General features: G+C 42.6%; 1 protein-coding gene across 1 annotated transcript; it reads right to left on the bottom strand.

Annotated features, from left to right (window-relative positions):
* Window positions 1-1,475: 1,475 nt before the first annotated feature.
* On the bottom strand, window positions 1,476-27,039 carry RBP4 (retinol binding protein 4). Its single transcript, XM_073596028.1, has 6 exons — window positions 26,884-27,039; window positions 25,771-25,910; window positions 20,462-20,598; window positions 9,998-10,104; window positions 6,816-7,028; window positions 1,476-1,729 (listed from the first exon to the last, which is right to left on the bottom strand). The coding sequence occupies exons 2-6, from the start codon at window positions 25,879-25,881 to the stop codon at window positions 1,707-1,709; spliced, it is 591 nt and encodes a 196-aa protein (XP_073452129.1). The 5' UTR covers window positions 25,882-25,910; window positions 26,884-27,039; the 3' UTR covers window positions 1,476-1,706.
* Between the last annotated feature and the right edge of the window lie 463 nt (window positions 27,040-27,502).

Here is a 27,502-nt window from a genome sequence, read left to right as displayed (position 1 = left end):
ACCTTTAAAAAAAATATAAAAAGAAGTGGAGTGATTTTGATCTTCTAATTCTAACCCCTAGCAATGAACAAAAGTATTCATACCGTGTATCCATCTTCACCGCTAAAATCAGACTTTTATTATTCAGCGTAATGTGGTTGTCTCAATGGCTGAGTTCTAGGCACCCATTTTTCATTCTGGGGTGTGTACGTCCATCCACTGCTCTAACTATTCCTGGTAATCTGGGAACCCCCTTTGCTTTCCTATTTGTAATGAAGAAGATTTATTCTCAAACACACCCTCTGCAGGCCTCCTAGTGTCTCTCACATACAGAAAGTTTAACCCTGGTGCAGCCTTTCTCAACCAGGGTTCTATGGCTATTACTTACCTCCCAACATTTTGAGATGGGAATGAGGGACACCTACTAGCAAACGTATGTAGGCATAGGACACGCCCCCTGACACATCCCCCTTAAAGGAGAATTAACCCAAAAAAAGGTTCATTAAATCCACAAGGGCTTTTTTTTGCCACTCCTATTCCTTTATATTGGCTTTTAACATTTACAAATGCAGCAATTTTGAATTTAGATGAAAGGTTTAGCACTGAGAAACACTTTTTGAAAGATAAAAAGTGCATTTTATATACAACTATATAGATCAGACCAAAATGAGGGACAAATGAGGGGGACAGAGGGACATTGCTCCAAATCGGGGACAGTCCCTCGAAATCAGGGACAGTTGGGAGCTATGGCTATTATACAGGCCAGGGTGCAGCCACACCCACTGCCCATGTGAGGAGCTCTCTGGGGGCTGGCTGCATTGCCTTCCAAAGAATTCAGATTATTGTCAAGTGATCAACTTTTTAGCAAAGCTGCCATATTTGCTTCCGACTGTCCCTGATTTCGAGGGACTGTCCCTGATTTCGAGGGACTGTCCCTGATTTCGAGGGACTGTCCCTGATTTGGAACAATGTCCCTCATTCTTCCTCATTTGTCCCTCATTTTGGTCTGATCTATATAGATGTGTATAAAATGCACTTTTTATCTATAAAAAAGTGTTTTCCAGTGCTAAACCTTTCATCCAATTTCTAAATGGCTGCATTTGTAAATTTCAAAAGCCAATATATATATAATATATATAAGGAATAGTAGTGGTAAAAAAAAGCACTTGTGGGTTTAACCAATCTTGTTTTTTTGTACAATTCTCCTTTAAGGGGGCGTGGCAAGGGGTGTGTCCTATGCCTGCATATATTTGCTGATAGATGTCCCTTATTCCCATCTCAAAGTTGGGAGGTATGTGTTTGCAGGATGGGATTTGCAGTCATTTCCATCGGTTGCTTGAAAATCTTTAAGCTGCCTATGAAATGTTATATAATGCCCCACCTACTGTACGAAAGAACATTTCCTATTCAGTCATCAAAGATTAAGATTTCAGGTCATTTTAAAGTGCACCAATGAATAAAATGCTGGACCATAAAGGAATGAATAAATCGTGTGGTTTTAGAATGTATGTGTATATTTATTGCTTCATACCTGGAACCCTAAATCATAGACATAATGAAAGGTGCCAACAGATTTCTTTCTGAAATGTTATAAACATTATACAATTAAACATTGTATAAAATATGTACATTGGTGCTATAAATCATCCATTGGGTGCCTCAGATCCGAGGTCTATTAAAGTTTCATAATAAGATGTTATAGTGACTTTCTTCTTGTAGATGGGAAATCACCAGCTGTTATTGCAGACACCTGGAATTAGACAAGACAAGCAGGTTAACCACAAAACATACAGTAGGCAGGTTCTTTATGTGTTTGGCAGATGGCTGACGACTGATGTTATTTTTGGTGAATGTTTGTAAGGTATCTCTCACAATGGCAGCAGTGTCTACTGCCTCCTGAAAAGGGATCTGTGGCGGATTGCCTTTCAGGAGCAAGTAGTAGAAATGCCTTTGTCATTATGGCATAGCTCCCAACTGTCCCTGATTTTGAGGGACTGTCCCTGATTTGGAGCAATGTCTCTCTGTCCCTCATTGCTCCTCATTTGTCCCTCATTTTGGTCTGATCTATATAGATGTATATAAAATGCACTTTTTATCTTTCAAAGGGTGTTTCCCAGTGCTAAATCTTTCATCCAAATTCTAAATCGCTGTTTGTACATTTTAAAAGCCAATATAAAGGAATAGTAGTGGTAAAAAAAAGTCCTTGTGGATTTAACCACTTCAATACAGGGCACTTATACACCTTCCTGCCCAGATCAATTTTCAGCTTTCAGCGCTGTCGCACTTTTGAATGACATGACGCGGTCATGCTACACTGTACACAAACTAAATTTTTATCATTTTGTTCCCACAAATAGAGATTTCTTTTGGTGGTATTTGATCACCTCTGGGATTTTTATTTTCTGCTAAACAAATAAAAAAAAGACAGAAAATTTTGAAAAAAAAAATGTTTTTTTTTGTTTCAGATACAAATCTTTGTAAATAAGTAAGCTTTCTCCTTCACTGATGAGCACTGAAGGGGCTGCACTGATGGCACTGATAAGGGGCACTGATGGGCACCGATGAGGTGGCACCAATGGGCACTGATGATGGGCACTAATATGCAGCACTGATGGGGCACTGATAGGCGGCATGAATGGGCACTGATAGGTGGCACTGATGTACTTAATGTATTGTACTGTTGGATGCCAATCAGTGATGGCCATTGTGGGCACTGATTGGCATCCATTGTGAGCACTGATTGGCATCCCTGGTCGTCTAGGGTGGCATACCTGGTGGTGACATCCCTGGTGGTCTGGTGGCATCCCTGGTGGTCCAGTGTGGGCATCCTCGGGGAGGCTGCGCTGATAATCGATCAGCAAAGACCCCCCCTGTCAGAGGAGCAGTCGATCGGCTCTTGGACACGGCTGATCACATGGTGAAGAGTCCCTGCCAGAGGCTCTTTACCTAGATTGGAGTCAGTCTGTGTCAGTCTGACACACCGGAACAATGATCGCCGCAATGAGCGCCCCCTACCCTGAAGGCATCATATGACGTCCGGTCAGGATATTGAAACCACTTTGCCGCTGTCATTTTGATATATGGTGGGTGGCAAGTGGTTAATTAACCTTTTTTTTTGTTAATTCTCCTTTAAGGGGGTGTGGCAGGGGGCGTGTCCAATGCCTACATACATTTGTTAGTAGATGTCCCTCATTCCCATCTCAAAATGTTGGGAGGTATGATTATGGGGTTCTGAGTGTAGGGAATGTGATGAGAAAAAAAATGAATTTAAACAACTGTAGTATCATAACTATACAACATAACAGAATAGAAAAAAGTGGAGGGGGGTGTGAATTCTTTATGAATGCACTGTATATAAAAGGGTTACTGACTCCTAAAACCTTTAGGGCCAGTTCACACCATAAAAACGCAGTTCAAAAGCGTTCCAGATGCTTTTCTGCATTCGTGTTTTTGATGTGTTCCAGTGCTTTTTTCCCTCCCTCTTATTTCATAGGCTAGGTTCACACTAGTGCGACTTGGATGTGGGGTTCTCCGCATCCAATTCGCATGACAGGAGATTGTGATCGTCTCTCAATGCAGCCGGTTCACACACCTCCCTTGAGGCTGCAGAGCGCATTGCACAGGAGTTTCAGGGCCGAATTCAGGCAAAAATTTGGCTCTGATTCGTCCCTGAAACGGAGAACAGGGACGCACCGGACCCCCTGCTGCAAGCCACATCCGGCTTAGATGTGAACCCAGCCTTAACCTTAAATAAGGACATATGTGTTCCAGTGTGGTTTTTTTTTTTTTGCATTTTGGTGCCTTCCAGTGAATTTTTGATGTGTTTTACAGTGTTCCAGTACAGTCAAGTGCAGGAAAAATGTAGCATGTTCTATTTTTTTTTCTGGAACTGGAACGCACTGGAACTGCAAGCACTAGTGTGAACTATGCCATTGAAAACCATCTAACCTACTTTCCATGCGTTTTTGATGCAGAAAAAAAGGCACTGGACTGCATGTGGTGTGAACTGGCTCTTAAAGATTTAGCCCATGTTCACATTGGGCCGCTTTGACACGCTATTGCCGGCAACGGCACAATCTGATTCAGTGCGGCGCCGCATCGATTCCCAAAAGCAGTTCCTGTACTACTTTTGGTGTCTTTGGGGGCGATTAGAATACACATCTGTGCAGGAACCCGCACAGATGTCTGTCAAATCGCCCCCGAAGTGGGACTACATTGCTGGTTTGAAATCGTGCAAGTTCAGCTGAACATTTTGACTGCTCTTCTCCTTTAACCACTTCCCGCCTGGCCTATAGCAGAATGACGGCTGGGCGGTGGTTGTTATCCTGACTGGGCGTCATATGATGTCCAGCAGGATACAGACGCCGCGATCGGTGGTGCGGTCAGTCTGACACACCGCTACACGTTAAAGAGCCTCTGACGGCTCTTTACCACGTGATCAGCCATGTCCAATCACAGCTGATCACGATGTAAACAGGAAGAGACATCAATCAGCTTTTCCTCACTCGTATCTGACAGACACGAGTAGAGGAGAGCCGATCAGCAGCTCTCCTGACCGGGGGGGGGGTCTGTGCTGATTGTTTATCAGCACAGCCTCCCTGCGGATGCCCACACTGGACCACCAGAGACACCACCAGGGATGCCCACAACAGATGGATGACCAGGGATGCCACCCTAGACCGCCAGGGATGCCAGTAAGTGCCTAAATAATGCCAATCAGTGCCCACACATCTTGCCAGTCAGTGCCTGCCAGATGTCTCCTCATCAGTGATGCCCAGCAGTGCCATCTATAAGTATCCATCAGTGCCAATCAGTGCCCACCCGTACCAATCAGTGCCGCCTATCAGGGCCTATCAGTGCCACCTCATCAGTGCCAACTCATTGGTGCCACCTCAGTGCTCATTGGTGCCACCTTATCAGTGCCCCATCAGTGAAGGAAAAAACTTATTTATTTACAAAAATTTTTTTATTTGTTGCGCAAAAAATAAAAATGCCATCAGTGATCAAATACCACCAGAAGAAAGCTCTATTTGTGGGAACAAAATTATAAAAAATTTGTTTGGGTACAGTGTAGCATGACCGCACAATTGTCATTCAAAGTGCGACAGCGCTGAAAGCTAAAAATTGGCCTGGGCAGGAAGGGGCGAAAGTGTCTGGTATTGAAGTGGTTAAAAAAAAAAATCTGTGGCGCCAGCTGCCATTTAAAAATTGATATCAATATTCACAAAAAATAAAATGGAATCACGAATGTTTGATAATTGGTGGTAATACATTCATACTATTAAATAAGTTTCCTCAGCTCAGACGCCTGTTGATGCTTTATTCATAAAGTGACACTAAAAGACAACCTTATTATTGAATTAAGAATAGACACTTGAATCTTTTTTTTTTTTTTTTTAATTTAAACCAAGTTTAGCATCACTTTCAGATTTAAGAATGTTTTTTGGTAAATATTAAAGTGTAACTCCACTTTTGTGGGGAAACAAAAATAGCAAATAAAGAAAAAATAGTGGTCTTAAAGCAGCCGATGTATCATGATTCCAATTCGCCCAGGAGAGCAAACCTGCCGCAATACAACTGCGGCGGATGGTCTTTAATTGGTTAACCTCCCTGGCGGTAATCCCGAGTGTGGCTCGGGGTAAATAAAAACAAAACAGTGCACAAGGTGTATTATTTGTCCAATCTGCTGGTTTGCAAGGCTCTTTACATGGGTAAAAAAATACACTCTATGTCCACCTAGCCAAAGCCAGGTAGATCCCATTCCTTCAAGGGGCCAGCCAAAGCCAGTCTAACCTAGTACTAGGCAATAGGCATGGGCAGGGAAATAGCATTGAGTTGGCCCTAGGGCAGTGGAGGACCCTACCAAAAGGCCTTGCATGTTCCCCCTCAGTTTTCAGGGTATGCTCAAAAACCGACACTCTACAGTCAGTGAGCAAAAAGTGACGAGGAATGCAAAATAGGTGGAATGGGGGTCAATGTGCAAGACAAAAGGTGGCCTTCTGGAATGGTATACAGATTCCTCTACTCTTGGTCAAAAGGCCCAGTCCTGGGGGCGGGTGTATAAAGAAGCTTGTGAAGGTGCCATGACCATAGTGTCATACATAGAACACAATGAGCTTCTCATCTTCAATATGAATGTGCCATGAACATAGTGCCATACTAAAAGCACAGCCAGCTTCTCATCTTCACTGTGAATGTGCCATGCCTAAATACTGAAAGCCCAGTAAGCTTTGCATCCGCATTGTGAATGTGCCATGAATATGGTGCCATACTAAGAACACAAAGAATTTCTCATCTTCAGTGTGAATGTGCCATTACCATAGAGCCTTACTGAAAGCACAGTGAACTTCCCACCATTAATGTGAATTTGGGTTGCCTGCTTGGGGCACAAGAATTGCAGGCTCTTTCTCCCTGGCCCCTGGCAAGACCAGGTAGACCTATCCTTTCCAGGAGGTACTGAGTGAGCTACATAAGCTCTGGCCTAGTGTGCCAAGTAAAAATCAACCCGGGGGAAAAGATACCCACAGTGCACCTTATACCAGGAAATATTGGTACTAGTAAATGCTATTTTTCTCATAGACATAGAGGATAATAAGGCTCTGATAACAACATATACTATACTTGATCTTAGCTAAAAGGCCATGAAGTAGCAGTTGTTTTTTGCTCAGCAAAACAGTTAAGATTAGCCTGGTTAACAATTAAAAGGAGCACGGGGCTCCATCTTATGGCTAGAAATCATGAATACAAAATATCCATATACCGTATATATATTTTATATTACCTGATTAAAAGGTCTTTTTTTTTTTTTAATATATTGGTGGTTAAATTATTCTTACCATTTTGAGGGACAATTCTGTATTTTCTGTCCAAGCACAATTCAGACTGCCTTCTTCTGACAATTCTCTGTGCCTCTGGAGTAAGTCCATTTTGATTTCGAGAGAAGATAAAGGAGTAATCATCCAAACAATCTCCGTTGTCACCCATCTCGCGACATGAGTAGACGATGGCATAGTTATCGTAATCCGTGTCTACCACCCAGTGATTATCAACTGCACATAGAACAAATAGGATTCACAGGTTAATTTTTACACGCAATGCTAACACAATCATGTCAATTCTGCTGCCTGCTCAGATTTTAAAGTACTGTATTCATAAATGTCTGACACAGATTAGCCTCCCACCGCTGCCTCTCACCTGACTTGCTACATAGTTACAATGTTGCAGTCTGATCACTGGGGTACAGGAGAATAACGTAATCTCTGACTTGTACCTATAGGTAACCCTATAATAAGGCTTACCTATAGGCACTGTATATACCTCATAAACCTGCACCATTTAGGAGATATTTACTGTATATGCAGCTGATGACATCACCGGCGCATGCGTTCCTCCAGAGTCCTGTGCCATAAACAGGGGCTCCCCCGCGCATGCTCGGGAGTGACATCATCGCAGCTCTGGGCACTCACACAGCCGGAGTCCGCGAACCCGGAAGGAAGAACGGGTGAAGATGGAAGCTGCCTCCAGCGGTGACAGTGCATTGCTGGAATGCTTTGTTTTTAGGTAAGTTTCACATAATGTGCTAGTATGCGATGCATACTAGCACATTATGTCTTTACATTTTAGGTCTAAAAAAAATAATCACCCAGTGGTTTACTCCTAATTTAAGTTGACCAAAACGATATAATATGAGATCAAACCTAAACACTTTCAATTTGTGTGTAATCAGGCAGGCCCTTGCACTACATAGTTTAATGTAAAGCTGAAGTAAATTGAATAAGAAAATTGCTATGGTTTGGATCTCGGCACTGAATGGTTTACCTCTTGCCTACCACATAAGGCATGCTCAACAAAGCTGCTGCTCTGCTTTTCTGGAGTCAATTGCTCTTGTTAAAGTGGTTGTAAACCCACGAAAAAAAAAAAAAAAAACCCACAAGACATAGGCATAATGCATAGCTCCCAACTGTCCCTGATTTTGAGGGACTGTCCCTGATTTGGAGCAATGTCCCTCTGTCCCTCATTCCTCCTCATTTGTCCCTCATTTTGGTCTGATCTATATAGATGTATATAAAATTATCTATCAAAAAGTGTTTTCCAGTACTAAACCTTTCATCTGATTTCTAAATTGCTGAATTTGTAAATTCCAAAAGCCAATATAAAGGAATAGTAGTGGTTAAAAAAGCACTTGTGGGTTTAAGCAATCTTGTTTTTTTGTACAATTATCCTTTAAGGGGGCGTGGTAAGGGGTGTGTCCTATGCCTGCATACTTTTGCCGATAGGTGTCCCTCATTCCCATCTTTTCAAAAAGTTGGGAGGTATGCATAATGAGCTAGTATGCATAGCATACTAGCTCATTATGAAATACTTACCTTAGATCGAAGCCCCTGCAGCGGTCCCGGAACGCCGCTGTGGCTGGCGACATGTCGCGCGGAGTTATTTCCGGGTATCGCAGACTCTGGTATCGGCACAGCTGAAGAAACGGCACGAGCGAGCCGTTTCTTCAGTGCGCATGTGCAGATGACGGCACATGCTGATACAGTGAATATCTCCTAAACGGTGCAAGTTTAGGAGATATTCACGGTACCTACAGGTAACCCTTATTGTAGGATTACCTTTAGGTAAAAGTGGTGTGTTCGGGTTTACAACAAGTTGCAAGTTGCACTTAATTCAAAAAACATTTGAAACAGTTTTCGTTATGACAGTGAATCATGCCCCAAATTTAGGTAATTCTAATTTGCTCAACTTAAACATATGCGCAAATTCAAAATAAAATTCGACAGTTTATATCTTATGAAAGTGGAGCTAATTAAAGCCAACATTCTTTTGGCATACAAAGACAGGTTTTATGAAGATGTCTCGCATGCATTCTAAAAGTGGAGCAGTGTGCACCAAATTCAAGTACAAGTTCTAGACAGGTACATGAATTTGGCACACGTTTAGTGCCGGTTCACACAGGGGCGACTTGTCAGGCGACCTAGCCGCCTGACAAGTCGCCTCCTGTTCTGTACAATGGAACTGTTCTAATAGGAGTGACGCAAGTCGCTCCGACTTAGAAAAAGGTTCCTGTACTACTTTGGGGGCGACTTGCATAGACTTCTATACAGAAGTCGTTTTGCAAGTCGCCGTGGCAGTCGTGTGCAGGTCGCCTCGGTGAGGCGACCTGCAAGTCGTGCCGCCCCTGTGTGAACCGGGGCTTAAAATACATGCAGGACACTGTAGCAAAACCTGTCTGTGCCAGTCTTTATGAATTCCAAGGACTGTATGGGCACCTTAACAACCATACCCTGCACATTTGCGTCCATGTTGGGCGAGTATAAGGCGCTGTGTAAACTGTTGGCGCTATATAAATCCTGTATAATAATAATAATAATGAGAGCTTCCTTCCTGCGCACTCCTAACCCAGCGACTGAGCTGCCACATACACGACCAGCTTTCTGTTTGTGATTGGGAGCCGTGGGACAGGCTTACGATCATGTTACCACTTTCACAGCAATCACGTGATCGGGAAGTCCGTCCTGCCTTGCAGCGTTAAGACCCAGTTGAAGGGCGGCCCAAAGGGTGTTAATGGACATTTTTACCCCAGGTTCAGAAATGTATTTGTTTATTACAGGTACTTATATAGCACTGTCAATTTACGCAGCACTTCACATCTATATTGTACATTTACATCAGTCCTTGCCCTCAAGGAGCTTACAATCCAAGGTTCCTAACTCACATTCATACATATACATACAGGGGCCAATTTAGACAGGAAACAAGTAACCTACCAGCATGTCTTTGGAGTGTGGGAGGAAACCCGAGTACCCGGAGGAAACCTATGAAGGCACAGGGAGAACATGCAAACTCCAGGCAGGTAGTGCCATGGTTGGGATTCTAACTGATGACCCTAGTGATGCTGGGCGGAAGTGCAAAATACCATGCAGGCACAGGAGAACATGCAAACTTCAGGAAATATTGAGTTATTTTTAGCCAGTTTTGCTACACCCAGACTACAATGATTTTTTTACTGTGTTTTGCTTACCTCCTTTTTCAAGATAGGATGCCAGTCCATAGTACTTCATAACGAATTTGGAAGGCTCATCTGTGTCCTGGAAGACTCCCACCATATCAGCGCATACTTCAATAGTGCTACAAACAAAGCACAAGTATATCTAAAGTTCTACCACTAAACCTGAACTCCAGGCAACCAAATAAATATAGCCATGAATTAAATACCTTATATGCAAGCTGTTTTACCTGCCAAAGGATTTGTATTTCTGTTCACTCCTAATAATAATAATTCATAATTTCCCTTTGGGATTAATAAAGTATTCTGAATCTGAATAAGAGTTAAGCCTCGTACACATGATCGGACTTCAAACAAACTTTTCCGTGGATTTCTGTCCAAAGGACGTTGGCCGTGAACTTGGTATGCATAAACACGGCAGGACTTTTTCAGCCAACTTTCACCAAATCACGTGGTTTTTTTGCTCATTAACGCCACCCTTTGGACAACTTCTGTATTGTTGTCTGATCTTTTGCATTGGTTCTGAGCATGCGTGTTTGTACTTTAGACTAAAGTCTGATGGATTTGTGTACACAAGATCTGACTAACCGACGTAGGACTTTTGTTGCAGGAAAGTTTGTCTGTTCGCACAGCCAACATTTGTCCGATGAAAAAGTTTGTCCGATGGAGCGTACACACGGCCGGCTGTTGCCTTAAAACAGGTAATTTGCATGTTTGTTGTCAAAAAGTCAGATTGTGTGTATGGGCCTTTACACAGCCTTTCCACAAAGCACAGCCCTATCTGCTAAAGCCAGGGATCTAAATTTTTCTCTGTTGCAGTAAAGTCTCGTACACACGATCGGATTGTTGGCCAACAAAACCGTGGACTTTTGTCCGAAGGGCGTTGGCCCAAACTTGTCTTGCATACACACTGCACACAATTGTTGGCCAACAATCACGAACGTAGTGATGTACTATGTGGTTTTTCAGCTCTTTAGTGCCACCTTCTTTGGGCACCTTCTGCTAATTTTGTGTTTGTTGATTCGCGCTTTTCATTTCGCGCTTTTCAGTTAGTTTATGAGCGGCTGTTCATCAACCAGACGTTGCGGAATCGGAGGAGATAACATGTTATTTATTATTGGCCTTGGAGTTATTGCTTTGACATTATTTTTTTGGTTGAATAATGATTTGATTTGTTATATTTTTGGATGCATAGAATGCACTTTTTGGTTAAGTTCTATTGGCAGATAGCATGTCTAATTTTATTTGTTTTCTTTTTTTAATGCACAATAAAAAAAATTGTGGAGAATAATACTTGGCTATGTGTTTTACTTCAAATGACAGTTTGGGAGTAGGCAGTTATATTTAAAAAAATAATATGTAAATTTCACAAGTAACATCAACATATTTGTATCTTTGATCTTAAACACTACGGGATAATGGTGTTGTGATAACTTGCCCAAAAAAACCCATAATAATATTATTCTTGATATAAGAAGATAATTGTGCGCTGTATGTCTAGATTTCATAATTTGCCTCATTACGAATGTTAATTCTCCATTACAAACGCTAGTTTACAAGACCGACCGCTTCTGGCTCGTCCTTGCTTCCGAGCATTCATGTTTGTACTTTGGACTTTTGTCCGACGGACTTGTGTACACACGCTCGGAAAATCTGACAACAGACATTTGTCCACGGAAAACTTTAAAACCTGCCATCCAACATTTATCCACGGAAAATCCGACAACAATTGTCCGATGGAGCGTACAAATGATCGGATTTTCCGCCAACAGCCTGTCATCACACATTTCCCGTCGGAAAATCTGATTGTGTGTACGTAATACTAAGGTCCCATACACACTTTTTAATTTTCTGCAGTTTTTTTGTCTTCAGATTTACCAAACTATATAATATGAGATCAAACCTTAAAGGCCTGTATACACGATCAGAAAATTTGAAGTTAAATTTCGTCCGATGAACGATCTGCCGATTTTCTGATCGTTAGTATGCTGCTTTTGACAGCCAATTACAAATTTTCGTCAGATAAAAACTGGATGTGCAGGCTCCAAAATTTTTGTCTGATGTGACCACAACGTCCGATTTTCTGTTCATTTGTATGGTTTTAGCCCCCCCAAAAAATCTGAAGAGCTAGGCATGCTCAGAAATGAAAGAACACATACAAAACATGTTAACACATTATGTCACTTCTGACGTTGAATTCTGTTGTCAGAAAATTTTCTGATGGTGGGCAACCTCTTTACTTTCAATTTGAGACTAGCATGCAACAAAAAAACTGATGAAAATTAGTCCAATAATCTGATCATGTGTACAGGGCATAGAGTTTAATTTGTATGCAATCAGACTGGCCCTTGCACTACATGCTATTGGTAAATCTGAAGACAAAAATCTGCAGAACATCCAATAGTGTGTGTGGGGTCTTACAGGTCTCCTCCCCACCCTCAACCTTTGAATGAACAGTGAAGTAGAAGCAGTAGACCAATGAGCTAATCTCTCTGTTCTCTCCTCCTTTCAGCATGCCCCTTGTTAGCATATAAACACTGCAGCACAACCGATTGGCTCCTTGTGCTGTTTCTTCCTCTCCAGTCTGATCTCTGTTGTACCATTTGGTTCTTCGCAAACTGGTATTCCGCTGCCATAACTGGAGATAAACAGGTGTCAGTTTGACAACCGTTTTACCTGTGTAAAATAAGCCTTCAATGTCAAATGCTGAAGACTAAGCAACAAAACCAGACATGGTTAATCCTGCCTTTGAGCTTATTTGACCCGGGTGCCCTGTGGCAATACCTGCAGTAATGTTGCCATAAACCTCAAGTTCCATTCCTGCTGTGTCAGTTCTGCAAATGGCATGCAACATAAAAAATATCTACCATATTTGTTTTTTTTTACAGATTCTCAGCTTTCTTATATGTCATGTTTTAGGGGATTTAAGTATCAATCAGTATCTGTGTAAAAAATGAAACAAGAGGGGCGTGGCCTGGACATGGCGGGGTGAAGTCGCTTGGTGCTTGAGCTCCCGCACCCGGACCCAGCAATCGAGGCTGCTATGCCGATAAACCAGCACTTTTACACCCGGTCATGAGCTATCGCAAGACAGGAAAACACAAGGGTACCTCCAAGCCGAATCCGGCAGCCCAAATCGACCGTTATCTGAGGGAAAGGCACGGAGCCGGTCCGGAGGCCCGTACTGAACTCACACGAGGCGCGGCCTGTACAACCTCTTCGTCCTCAGACAGTATGGCGAACTCACAGTATCCGGGATCACAGTCTGTGACAGGGACCCCGACCTTACTAAACTCCATAGGGAGCAGCCAGTCGGTAACAAATCACACTGAACACATTACCAGAGATGATTCCGACATCAGAGAACTGCTTCGGGCCCTACCTACTAAAGCAGATCTGGAAGCCCTCCCTACTAAGGCGGACATGGAAGCACTTGTCCTCAGAATGGAGGAACAGCACCGCCGAGACTTGCAGGAGGTCCGTACGGAGGTCCGGGAGATCGACGAGCGGTTAACCAGAGAGGAGGCCTCGGTGGGGGCAATAGAAACCCGAGTGGCGCAGCTGGAGAGAACACAGCAGCACTACCAAGAACAGCTTGCTGAAGTGCAACTGCACACCGAGGACCTAGAGAACCGTAGCCGCCGTCAGAACATTCGGTTCAGAGGCATTCCAGAAGCTACCGGCCCGGAGGATCTCTTGGCGACAGTAAAGGAGCTGATACGTACTATCTTGGATGGGGACATGCCAACCACGCTAGAATTTGATAGGGTACACAGGGCCCTTGGCCCTAAACACAATGACGCTGAACGGCCCCGGGATGTTATATGCCGCGTGCACAGATACAGCCATAAGGAGCAGATCATGCGTGCAGCACGCACCAAGGGCCCAGTGGACTTTGATGGGGCGCACATCTCTGTTTATCCGGACGTGTCTCGTGCAACCCTTCTGAGGAGAGCTATGTTGAAGCCGCTGCTGGAGCGATTATGCCGTGCTGAGATAACTTACAGATGGGGATTCCCTCTTCAACTAACCATTCGTAAGGGCAGTGAATCGTTCTTACTACGCAGACACGCTGAGCTCCCAGAACTTTTCTCCTTTCTAGGGATGGAACCGGTGGCGCTGAGAGACTGGTTGGGGCCTCTCCCAGGCAGGGAATCACGCCCGGCTCCGCAGAGCAATCAGGTGAGCCTCCCTCGCAGGTCAACCAGACGCAGACAACGGGAACCCACGCCGATAGGTAGAGGAGAACCGGAACTTTAAGACGCGAGCTCACCCTCAATGTAAGTGACATGTACCATGAGATGAATATCCGGGGGATCTTAACATGTTTTCAGCATTATTGGCTGCCCTTGTTATGACGGTTCTGGTCCCCCACCGATTTCTCCTCTCGCCTCTATTTCCGTTTCTGTTGTTATTTTGTTTAGTACCCTGGGTGGTTCTGCTGAGTGTCCAGAGATATCCCCTCAACCGCTTCACAGTATGAACAGTTCTTTAAGGCCCAAAGGCTACGAGGATGAATGGGCTGAGCTCCCCACCTGCTCCAGGGGGCCAAGTAGGGGCCATATAAGGACAATTTTTTTTTTTTTTCTTTTTCTCTCCCCCTGTCCTAGAACAGAATACGGATGACCCCCCCTGACCCACACCATCCAACGGATAGTCACAGCCTGCAGAACTGGGGTATACACAGCAAAGAATTAGATGGATCTATGCCACCATGGAACGTAGTCTATCTTAATGTCCTATTATGGAGTTCTCGGATCTCACGGGACATCGTCCATCAATAAGTACCCTAGTGATAGAACTGCAGCAATCATCTAGTGTTTGAAGGGGGGGGAATCGGGGGAGGAGATGTAAGGGGCCCAAACACGTTCTCGGGTCAAGGGGGAAGATGATCGGGGCCTCTAGCGGAGTTAGTGATGTGATCAATGCTGTGAGGTTTTGGGGTTAATGCGGACATAATGCTATATATAACATGGACAGGCATGTAGTTGACACTGTTATTGTTATGCCGAAGAGTTGTGCCTCATTGGTGTTCTAAAGGCTCTGATCCTCGCCCGACCCACACCTGGGATGCTGAACAAACATGACAGCATACTATAGGTGCGATTTTAGATTAATGGGGTCCGGATATAGAAAGGCCTGTGGGTCGGGCGATGTAAGGCCTCCTAACGGGCTAGGCTCTTCAATTTATATTTTTCTGCAGAACTATTGGATATCCTGTTTTAAGCTCCCTTTGATTGTACAATGGTTTATAACCGTTTATTTGCTTTATATATGTTTCGTTTAACATGGGTCTGGCTGGGGAGCTCCTGACCTCTGTTGTGTTCAGCCACTACCCCAATTAGGATAACACCCCTCTGGGACTTAGTTTGGTAGTCCCAAGGGTGCTTTGAGACTAAGTCTCCCACACGCTTTAAGCGTCTTAGTTTTTATCCCTCTCTCTTGGGTGCACGGACACGCCAGTGACCCGCCCTCTACTTTTCTGAGTTCTTTCTTCTCTCTAATTACCTTTTTGACCCCTCCCTCCACTTCTTCTTTCCCTCTTCCCCCCCCCCCCTTTTTTTTTTTTTTTTTTTTTTTTTTTTTTTTTTTTTTTTTTTTTTTTTTTTTTTTTTATCTCTCTCCTAAGCCTAGCCTACATCATGGACCCCAGGGATATTGTCAGATTAATGACTATCAACGTCAAGGGCCTTAATACCCCTGAGAAAAGAACTACCGTCTTGGCTAATCTGAAACATGCAAAGGCTCATATTTGCTTTTTACAAGAAACCCATTTTCGAGCAGATGCAATACCAAAACTTCAAGATCGTTTTTTCCCAACTGCGTACCATGGGTGCTCGTCTGAATCTAAATCAAAGGGGGTGAGCATTTTAATACGTGCCACAACACCATGGACACTGAAGGACCAGTGGACTGATAATGAGGGACGGGCACTGCTAGTAAAGGGAACCCTGGGCAGCTCCGTGGTGACTCTGGTGAACTTGTACCTCCCCAACACCGGTCAGATCAGACTCCTTGAGTCTGTTCTGACGAAATTACAAGACTTTGCAGAGGGGGACGTGATCCTGGGGGGAGACCTAAATTTTACTATGGATCCATATCTAGATGCGTCTAGGCAAACCTCCCAAATTTCCTATGCAGCACTCAAGCGCCTAAAGAGGAACTTTCACGCCTTCCACCTGGTGGATGTATGGAGGGTGCTGAGTCCTACACAGAGGGACTACACCTTCTATTCTCACCCTCACGATTCCTATACGAGAATCGATCTTTTTATGTTACCCCAATCCATGCTATCTAGAGTACGTTCGGCCTCCATAGGGTCCATCACTTTCTCGGACCATGCTCCAGTCTTTGTTGACATAGACCTTTTACCACATGTACCGAAACAATGGCAATGGAAGCTTAACGACTCACTACTTCAAGACCCTGCAGTGGTAGAGGAAGTGGCTAGGGAACTTAGAAACTTTTTTGTGGATAATGTGAGCCCGGACTGTACTCCCCAGATGATCTGGGAGGCACATAAGTGCACTATTAGAGGGATTCTAATAAAAATAGGTTCCCGCCTTAAGAAGGAAAGGTCTCAGCAAATTCTTGACCTCTTAGATAAAATCAGGGAACGTGAATCCATACACAAACAATCCCTTGCACCCCAAACACTTTTGGAGCTCACAACTCTGAGAAATCAATTGAGATCCCTGGCAATGTTCAGAGCTAAGGCGGTGATCACGAAATGCAAGCGTACCTTCTATGAGCATAGCAACAAGTGTGGTAGGCTGCTGGCGAGGGCCTTGAGAACCCAGAGAGCACAAACGTTCATCCCTGAGCTCATGGGAGACCAGGGCCTTAAAGTTCATAATACGGAGGACATTGCGGAACAGTTCCGCAAGTATTATACCTCTCTATACAACCTCCCTCAACATTCATCAGCTAGGGATAAATTAAGAGAAAAGGAAGCTATACGAGAGTATATTCAGAAATCGGGTCTTCCAAAGCTGCCTGAAGAGGCATTAGCTTCTATGGAGGAACCGCTAACGGGGGAGGAGGTAGCTCGAGCCATCGCCAGCATGCAAAAAGGTAAAGCCCCGGGCCCGGACGGGTACTCGCTGCCATATTATAAGACATTTGGGGGTATCCTAACACCGCACTTTCTTGCGGCTTTTAATGGCGCTGGAGAAGGGGCGAGTCTCCCCCAGGACTCACTACGGGCGTTCATTTCTGTGATACCTAAGGAGGAAAAGGACCCGCTACATTGCCAGAACTATAGGCCCATATCCCTCCTTAATGTGGATCTCAAGATCTTCACCAAGATTCTGTCCATGAGACTATCGGAGTGGATTCCGTCCATTATCCACTTAGATCAGGTTGGTTTTGTGCCCACCAGAGAGGCGAGGGACAACACCACGAAAGCAATCAACCTTATCCATGCGGCACACATGAAGGGAATTCCGATGCTGCTTCTCTCTACCGACGCCGAAAAAGCGTTCGATAGGGTGAACTGGCCCTTCTTGATCGAAACCCTATCTCACATAGGATTAGGACAAAGGATGATGAACTGGATGCATGCCATATACTCTGGGCCATCGGCGCAGGTGAAAGTAAATGGCCTACTATCCTCCCCCTTTTCTATTGCCAACGGGACAAGACAGGGGTGTCCCTTATCCCCTTTAATATTTATTTTAGCACTGGAGCCCTTTCTCCGGGTTGTGAGAGATAACCCCAATATATCGGGGATACATCTAAAGGATTCTTTGACTCCCAAAATAGCAGCATACGCGGATGACCTGCTCTTTTTTATATCTAATCCCCTAGTCTCCATACCTAACTTGATGTCAGAGCTCAGGGAATACGGCAAACTATCCAACTTTAAGGTTAACTTCCAAAAATCAGAAGCCCTAAATGTATCTATACCGGACTCATTGGCTAAACTATTGAGAACGGATTTTCCCTTTAGGTGGGCGGATTCATGTATTAAATACTTGGGCATCCGGCTACCAAAAAAGGTGGAAGATGTATTCTCTTTTAATTTCCCTCCCATGCTGAGAGACATTAAAAAAGACCTGCAGAAATGGCAAACAGGCTTTTTCTCCTGGTTTGGAAGATGTAGTATAGTAAAAATGAATGTCATACCCCGTATTCTGTACTACCTCCAAACCCTACCCATCAGGATCCCCAAGGCATTTCTAAGAGCAGCAAACCGGGAATTGACCCTGTTTATTTGGGCTAGGAAGCCCCCGAGACTTGCCCATTCAATCCTACGATTACCAAAAATGCATGGTGGAATGGCACTTCCAGATGTGGCTCTCTATCACTCAGCTTGTCATTTGACAAGAATAATCGACTGGTGTCGTCACGGGACACTAAAACAATGGATTCTAATAGAGAGGTGTCTGACGGGGGTGGAACTAGAGGGTTTGCCATGGTGTCAGCAGAACCTGCCAACCCGCATAACGAATCATCCTACAGTGGGTGAGACGTGGCGAATGGCTCAAAAAATATTTAGAGATCATTCAATTGTGTCCGCTCCTTCGCCATTAACCCCGGTAATTGGTAACCCGGCCTTTAGCCCAGGAGTAAACGAACCCAGATTCCAAGCTCTCAAAGGGAGCAACAGGTCTCAGCTCCGTCACTTCATTGGGAATGGGAAATGGTTGACCAGGGAGGAAATCATGGAGGACCCCCACTTGGCGACCCTTTCTTTTTGGCAAAAAGTTCAATTAGCGCATTTTCTTAGAGCTCAGCCCCCACCGGCACCTTTCCTACGTGAACTAACAGCATTTGAATGTATTTGTTCGGAGCAGGAGCCGCTGCGCCATGCCATTTCGTTATCCTACCAGCTCCTTATCATGCCCCCCAAGGGATTTAGACCCTCTTATCTGGCCAAGTGGGAACGAATCCTGGGAATAAAGCTCAATGAGAGACAGGCAGAAAGAATACTCCTCTTTACCTACAAGACCTCGATCTGTGCGGCCCAACAGGAGACAGGTTTTAAGGTTTTGTCACATTGGTACCACACGCCAGACAGATTACATCGGATGTTTCCTCAGAGCACGAATATTTGCTGGAGGTGTGGAGAGGAAGAGGGCACTCTCCTTCACATATTCTGGTCCTGTAGGCTTCTGACATCTTTCTGGTCGGAGGTACACCGGATCACACAGAAGTTTACAGATAGGAAGCTGCCCAGGACCCCTGAGTTCTTCTTATTACACCATCATGAAATACCAAGCAAGGCATACAGGAAATCAATCCTGCCCGCACTGGTTACAGCAGCGAAAAGCTGCATCCCCCTGAGCTGGAAGAGGACAGAGCCCCCGGGTATCGCGGTATGGTTGAAAAAAATAGTTAACATTCACAAAATGGAAGACCTCGTGGCCACGGACCAGGGACGAGGTGAACAGTTTTCTAAAAAGTGGTATTATTGGCTCCAATTTTTCTACTCAGAAGAGTATGCAGAGCTGGTGGCCTAGATAATAGAAAATAAGAGACACTGTAGATGTAGCGGGAGAGGGGTGGGGTTGTGTGTGTGTGTTGTGTTTTTTTTTTTTTTTTTTTTTTTTTTTTTTTTTTTTTTTTTTTTTTTTTTTTTTGTTTTCCCTTTCCTCCCTCTTTCTCACCCTCTCTTTCTCTCCCCCCCCCCCCCCTTTCCATCTAATTTCCCTCCTCCTTTGCTTTCTGTGTTCTCCTTCTATGTTTCCTCTTCATCGCTGGTGTTCCTCTGTTCCCATGCTGAGGTGCCCAGGGAGGGGAGGGGGAGGAAGAACACAGAAACTTCAGCCAAGAAAATTCACCAAGAGGTAATACATAATACTAAACATGGCACAATAGACTTCTTTAAATTGCAGACTGGACAGCTAGGAAAAGATTGTATAGGAATATACACGCTATCAGGCAATATTGCTAGTCTAGTAAAAATTAATCAACAGAGATGTATATATAACTTGAAAAATTGTTGTCCCTGTTCTATTGCTGTCTGTATACTGTAGCTATCTTGCCTCTTTGCAAATAAAGAATTTACAAAAAAAAAAAAAATGAAACAAGTTGGTCTGACAGCAACAGGATTAAATGGTAACCCAATACACATAGTGGGGGTTATTTACTAAAAACTGGAGAGTGCAAAATGAGGTGCAGCTGTACATGGTAGCCAATCAGCTTCTAACTTCAGCTGGTTCAATTAAGCTTTGACAACAAAACCTGGAAGCTGATTGGTTTCTATGCAGAGCTGCCCCATATTTTGCAATCTCCAGTTTTAATAAATCAATTCCAATGTGTGTTGCCTGGGGTTCTTTTTAATAATATTTCCAGTCTGAAATTTGACCTTTTTTGGTACAGACCATATCCCTTTCACCAAGCCCTGCCCAACAATAGTTCCAAAAAATAAAAGGAAAAGGGCAAACCTACATAAACAGAAATTCTTGATGGTATAATTCTGGTAAAATGGCAGCTGCTGTTATTTGAGAGGAGAGCGATATCTCGATATCTTACCCCATTAAAAAGACTCTTCCTCTGGCTGTGGCTGTCATTTTTCCCTCCTCATCAACATTGAAGTGGGCCACAATGTCATCATAAAGGAAAAGTCCTTCTGGGTCCTTTTTGGCTACTGCATACCAGGTTCCAGCATACTGGAAAAATACAATTACATGAATATAGAATGCCATAGATTTGCCTGTTTATTCTTTTGGTATAATTCTCGCTATTATGGTATTTCAAGAAATAGTGCAATAAAATACAGTAAAACCTTGGATTGCGAGCATAATTCTTTCCGGAAACATGCTTGTAATCCAAAGCACTTGTATATAGAAGCGAATTTCCCCATAAGAAATAATGGAAACTCAAATGATTCGTTCCACGACCATTTATTCATAATTCCTTCAGTTTAGAGTTCATATAAAAAGATTACAGCAATGTGATAAATTGTATAACTATAAAATGTCCATCCACAAGGGGATTAGAAGCAAAATCCAGCAGGAGCTACAAAGTATAAAAGAGAAGAGAGGTGCCTCTAATTGTAGCAATATGGTTACATTTAATGAAGGTACAGCATTTAGCAACTCACGTGGTTGATGATAAAAGAGGCACATCTAAGTATGCAGGCATCCGGGGTAAAGCTGTCCACATAGACCGTCCTGGGCCGGCTCTCACTGCTGTCAGTCTGCAATCGTGATCGGGAAGACTACCCTGCAGTAGAGCGATCTGAAAGCGTGCCTTGAACCGCTCGTGGAGTGCAGCGTGGAAGGGACTACTTCGATGGCGGTGAGGAGGACGGTCTATGTGGACAGCTTTACCCCGGATACCTGCATAATTAGATGTGTCTGTTTTAATCATCAACCATGTGAGTTGCTAAATGTTGTACCTTCATTAAATGTAACCATATTGCTACACTTAGAGGCGCCTCTCTTCTCTATTATACTCAGTTGTGACATGACGCTACTTGTATACCAAGACATCGCTTGTATATCAAGTCAAAATTTATTAAAAAATTTTGCTTGTCTTGCAAAACGCTCTCAAAACAAGTTACTCTCAAACCAAGGTTTTTCTGTATTACAAACGATTGCTGGATTGGGTAAAGTGCAGATACTTGGTGAAGCCAAGACAAGGGTTTGGCTGTGAAATATTACTGGAACACCAGAATTAGTCTTCATGAAAGTGGCTTTTGATTTTATCCCAAATAGGTTATATTTACATTTATGTATAATTAGTGTAGTAATCCACCTCAACCTACTAGAATTCATCTTTTTATTGCTGAGTGTTCTTAGATAATAAAACATGAAACGTCTATCTCAGATGTTGAGGGTGTTCTGCTACGGTATTTATTTTGTATTTCTATTTATTCAGGCAGATATGAAATACTGCATATGAATTTTATACAACTACCACTTGGAACCAGTAGGTGGCAAGCTCTCACATTTAAATGGAATAGACATGCTGTTAAACGATTTATAAGATGGACATGCCGCCCTCTCTCCTGGAAGAGATGAGACCATTTGAGTTCATTATCCACAGACTTTGCTAGGATGCTCTATAAATTGAGTGTTATTGTTTTCCTTCTATACTTAGACCCCATTCACACTGAGGCGCTTGAAAACTGCCTATAAAATGTCAGGCGCTTTTGAGGCGTTAGCGGTGCGTTTTTTTTAAGGTCATGTGACTCAAAAGAACCATTTTGCGGTGCTGCACTTTTGAAGCGCTTATCATTCATTTCAATGGAGAGGTCTGTTTTGAGGCACTTTTTTAAGGGCTCCAAAGATGCTGCTTGCAGGACTTTTTTCACCGTCCTGCCAGCGCACCGCCCCAGTGTAAAAACATCCAATGATATTAATGGGAAGAAGTTTTCAGGCGCTTTTTTTAGGCGCTTTTTTTAGGGCGAAAGTGCCTGAAAAGAGCATCAGTGTGAAAGGGGTTTAAATGTATGCTTTGGATAAGAATGTAGCTTTTATTGAAGCTTTAATGAAGCTTGGCAGATGCCCCATGTGTGTGTGTTGATATCTCCTACCTGCAATACCTCCAAAACAAAGCAAAGCTAAATATGAATTAAAGCCTCCCAAAAGCTGTCGGTGCTTCGAGCAAACTTTTTTTTTTTTTTTTTTTTTTTTTTTAACAGTAAAGTTTATTGCACATACAAAAAACATACAAAGCATAAACAGTATGTCAAGTGAAATTCTTGCCTGACATTGCAAGTCGCATTGCTAACACAGGATTGAGATCACCACAGCAGGCGCTTATTGTGAACAGATAACAAGGTAACAGTTAAGAGCACAGAAAATACAGTGCCTTGCAAAAGTATTCACCCCCTTGGCTTTTTACCTATTTTGTTACATTACAGCCTTTAGTTCAATGTTTTTTTTAATCTGAATTATATGTGATGGATCAGAACACAATAGTTTAAGTTGGCGAAGTACAATTAGAAAAATACATACATAAAACTATTTTTCAGAAATAAAAAAATGATAATTGGCATGTGCGCATGTATTCACCCCCTTTGTCATAAAAAGCTCTGGTGCAATCAATTACCTTCAGAAGTCACATAATTAGTGAAATGATGTCCACCTGTGTGCAATCTAAGTGTCACATGATCTGTCATTACATATACAAACTTTTTGAAGGGCCCCAGAGGCTGCAACACCTAAGCAAGAGGCACCACTAACCAAACACTGCCATGAAGACCAAGGAACTCTCCAAACAAGTAAGGGACATGTTGTTGAGAAGTACAAGTCAGGGTTAGATTATAAAAAAATATCCAAATCTTTGATGAAAACTATGAGTACCATCAAATCTATCATAACCAAATGGAAAGAATATGGCACAACAGCAAACCTGCCAAGAGACAGCCGCACACCAAAACTCACGGACCAGACAAGGAGGGCATTAATCAGAGAGGCAGCACAGAGACCTAAGGTAACCCTGGAGGAGCTGCAGAATTCCACAGCAGAGACTGAAGTATCTGTACATAGGACGACAATAAGCCGTATGCTCCATAGAGTTGGGCTTTATGGCAGAGTGGCCAGAAGAAAGCCATTACTTTCAGCAAAAAACAAAATGGCACGTTTTGAGTTTACGAAAAGGCATGTGGGAGACTCCCAAAATGTATGGAGGAAGGTGCTCTGGTCTGATGAGACTAAAATGTAACTTTTTGGCCATCAAAGAAAAACGCTATATCTGGCGAAAACCCAACACATCACATCACCCAAAGAACACCATCCCCACAGTGAAACATGGTGGTGGCAGCATCATGCTGTGGGGATGTTTTTCAGCAGTCAGGACTGGGAAACTGGTCAGAGTTGAGGGAAAGATGGATGGTGCTAAATACAGGGATATTCTTGAGCAAAACCTGTACCACTCTGTGTGTGATTTGAGGCTAGGACAGAGGTTCGCCTTTCAGCAGGACAATGACCCCAAACACACTGATAAGCAACACTTGAGTGGTTTAAGGGGAAACATGTAAATGTGTTGGAATGGCCTAGTCAAAGCCCAGACCTCAATCCAATAGAAAATCTGTGGTCAAACTTAAAGATTGCTGTTCAGAAGCACAAACCATCCAACTTGAAGGAGCCGGAGCAGTTTTGCGAGGAGGAATGGGCAAAAATCCCAGTGGTAAGATGTGGCAAGCTCATAGAAACTTATCCAAAGCAACTTGGAGCTGTGATAGCCACAAAAGGTGGCTCTACAAAGTATTGACTTTAGAGGGGTGACTTTTTCTGTTATTTTTTCCTATTTGTTGTTTGCTTCACAATAAAAAAAAAAAAATATCTTCAAAGTTGTGGGCATGTTCTGTAAATTATATGATGCAAATCCTCAAACCATCCATGTTAATTCCAGGTTGTGAGGCAACAAAACACAAAAAATGCCAAGGGGGTGAATACTTTTGCAAGGCCCTATGACTGTGTTACCCCCCAATGCCCGGAGGTGAGTAGCAATTAAGTGTAGTGGGGGGGGGGGGGGCAGGAGGGAGAGAAAAAAGGGGGGGGGGGGAGAAGGCCCAGGGCCACCCACCACAAATACACACATTTCCGAAGTTGGTATCATTGTGGACTGACGGATCTCAGCCACAGGCGTCAATCCAGTTTGACCAGATTTTGTCAATTTTTTCTCGGCAATTTCTGCTCTCGTATGTGATTTTATATATATGTACTCTGTTGATCGTATTTTGCCAAGAAGTTCTCATAGGAAGCTCCTTCCCCTTCCGCTTCAAGCAAACTTTTCCATATGCCCTGTACACATGATCGGACATTGATCAGACATTCCGACAACAAAATCCATGGATTGTTGGCTCAAACTTATCTGTCATACACACGGCCGCACAAAGTTGTCGGAAAATCCGATCATTCTGAACGCAGTGGCGTAAGACACGTACGTCGGGACTATAAACGGGGCAGTGGCCACTAGCTTTCGTCTCCTTATTTATTCTGAGCATGCGTGGCACATTGTGCGTCAGATCTGTGTACACACGATCGGAATTTAACTGATTGGATTTTGTTGTCAGAAAATTTTATAGCCTGCTCTCAAACCTCGTGTGTCGGAAATTCCAAGAGAAAAAGTCCAATGGAGCCCACACACGATTGGAATTTCCGACAAGCTCCGATCGCACATTTTCCGTCGGAAAATCCGACCGTGTGTACAGGGCATTAGACTTCTATGAAGGCTTTGAAGACCCACTAAAGCTACATTGGGTATAATTTTTGAAGCGAAGCCAAAGCAAACGCAAGGTGTAAACAGCACTGTTAGTTAAGCATTTTATTTAGTGACAGGAGCTTTGACTGACGTTCAGAGAGTGTCCGAAGCCATGTTTTGAAGCAAGTGTAAATGAGCCATAACAGTGTTGTCAGCGTTACTCAGTACCTCCCTACTGAACTACAGAGCACCTTCCTATTGCTCATCTCCATAACAGAGGGGCACCCTTTAGTACAAAAGGGATTCATTTCTTTACATGATGTTAGGGGCTCTTTGGATTTTAAACAGGTATTCTTGGGTAAATGCAGCATCATAATTAAGTTAGGCGGTTAAACATTTGGGAGCCTCTGGAATTTTTGTAAATAAGAAAGTAAATATGTAAATCCATGCAGGTATGGCTAAAATTTTAACTGCTATAGGCACTGCTTTATCTATTTGTGGATAATTTGCCAACTTAAAAAGCCCAGTTACACCAGAAGCTAACAATAACAATCCCATATTAATGGAAAATATAAAAATAAATTAGTTAGACACTTATCTCATAGACCCTTTGTTAGAGTTGTAGAGAAAAAAATGCATACAAAAAAAACATACAATACAGGTATATTTAAAACAAGGTGGCATACCCGTTGTCTGTCAAAAGTTTCCATGGTTTTGAAGGTGCTGACACGGCAGTCCCTCTCTGCCGAACAGACGCAGAACAGGGCAATAAAGAGCCCAAAGACTTTGAGGTCCATCTTTTAGTGCACGACCAGCTCTAGAAAAACTGTCAAATATATAGAAAAATATAAAGCAAATCGTTTATCAATTCCTCTATCTGTTTTAATTTTTTAAAAGTAATTTTATATATATGTATATATATGTATGTGGATATATAGATATCTATATCTACAGATATAGATATAGATATAGATATCTATATACATAGATAGATAGATAGATAGATAGATAGATAGATAGATATGTTCTTTTTAAAATGAAAATATAATAATTGTAGATAATAAAATATAATATAGTAATAGAAAGGAAATATAAAATGGGCAATTTAGAGAAGTTTGGAATGTAATAGTAATTAGATATGGAAAGTTCATTAACCTATAACAAATGAGATCACTTTTTACGGCAGTAAGCTATGTTAAGAGATGAAGTTGGGTTATTTGCTATGGGTTACTACACTTGCACAGTCATCATGACTTGCTCGTATTTAGTAAGTCTAGAAATATTTTAAAAACATCATGTACACAAATGTTCCACATATACAATACTACCACTACTACTGCTAAAAACATAACTATTAAAAAGTGCAATAATACTATGGAACAATACCAATAAATAGTTTTCTCCATATTTTACATTTGCTAAAATTATTTTACAAATATTTAGCCACACCAAAAAAAAAGAATAATAGCCACAGCAACAACATCATCATGAATATTATTAGTAATAACTGTAACATGAATTAACATGATCTATACTTTAAATAACCCAGTAATAAAGTGATGATAAAACGTGGAGTCCTAATTAATAATAATGGCAATAAACATGATTTGTTAAATTGGAAACTAATAAATTTGTGCTATTCTGCCTTTAGATAATTTGCCATTAAATATTTGCAGTAATTATTTTATGGAGCTTCTAATATAAAATCCACTGTCAAATGTTAATGATCATGAAATGACCATGTTCAGGTAGCTGAAGTAGGTCCAGAGAGAAGTTAATAGAGAAGACGATCATCTTACAGAAAATCCAGCTGCTCCCAGTTGTAAGAAACCCAGGAATGCTGTGCCTGAGTGCCTTATATACAGCCCCACAATCACACAGTTTCGTAACTCCAGCAGAAAGCTAAAAGACCTATATTTACCCTGCCAATACATCCAGTCCCAACTGGATAGAGGCCCACTTCAACAAACTTGCATAACATCAAACCATGCACTTTAACCCATAGCCCATCACTCTGTGAAAACCCCCCACAGCAATCTTAGGAGGAAAGAAAATATGACTCTGTGTACAACGATAGGTGGGGATTTGCTAAAAAGATATTTGTGATTTTAGGAGCTTCGTCTGTGGTTTGGAGGTGGCTGGCTGCAGGCCAGCTCTCCGGGGGGGGGGGGGGGGGGGGGGCGACACATGCTCAATTCATGTACAGTCCTGTTCAAGTGTTTGAATGTTTTTCTTGAAACATATACAAGATTACATCCATGTTTCATCTTTTAATGTCAGAATTCCCATTAATTACCAATATGTTAATATTAAAATCACTGCACATAACATATGCCATCTAAGAGCTTTTACTGTATCAAATATGTCTCAATATACAGTATATTAAATTAATATTAAAGGCAATGTAAAAACAAAAAA

The sequence above is a fragment of the Aquarana catesbeiana genome, linkage group LG08 (assembly GCF_042186555.1).
Source record: "Aquarana catesbeiana isolate 2022-GZ linkage group LG08, ASM4218655v1, whole genome shotgun sequence".
In the NCBI taxonomy this organism is placed as follows: domain Eukaryota; kingdom Metazoa; phylum Chordata; class Amphibia; order Anura; family Ranidae; genus Aquarana; species Aquarana catesbeiana.
This window is presented reverse-complemented; position numbering and strand designations above follow the sequence as displayed.

Excerpts from the sequence above, each read along its gene's own strand:
- RBP4 (XM_073596028.1), bottom strand. The coding sequence starts at position 25,881 with ATGGACCTCAAAGTCTTTGGGCTCTTTATTGCCCTGTTCTGCGTCTGT. Across the intron at positions 20,599-25,770 it reads AAACTTTTGACAGACAACGG|TATGCTGGAACCTGGTATGC; the intron begins GTATGCCACCTT and ends GTATTTTTCCAG. Across the intron at positions 1,730-6,815 it reads CAGAATTGTCCCTCAAAATG|GTGTCTGCAATAACAGCTGG; the intron begins GTAAGAATAATT and ends GTCTAATTCCAG.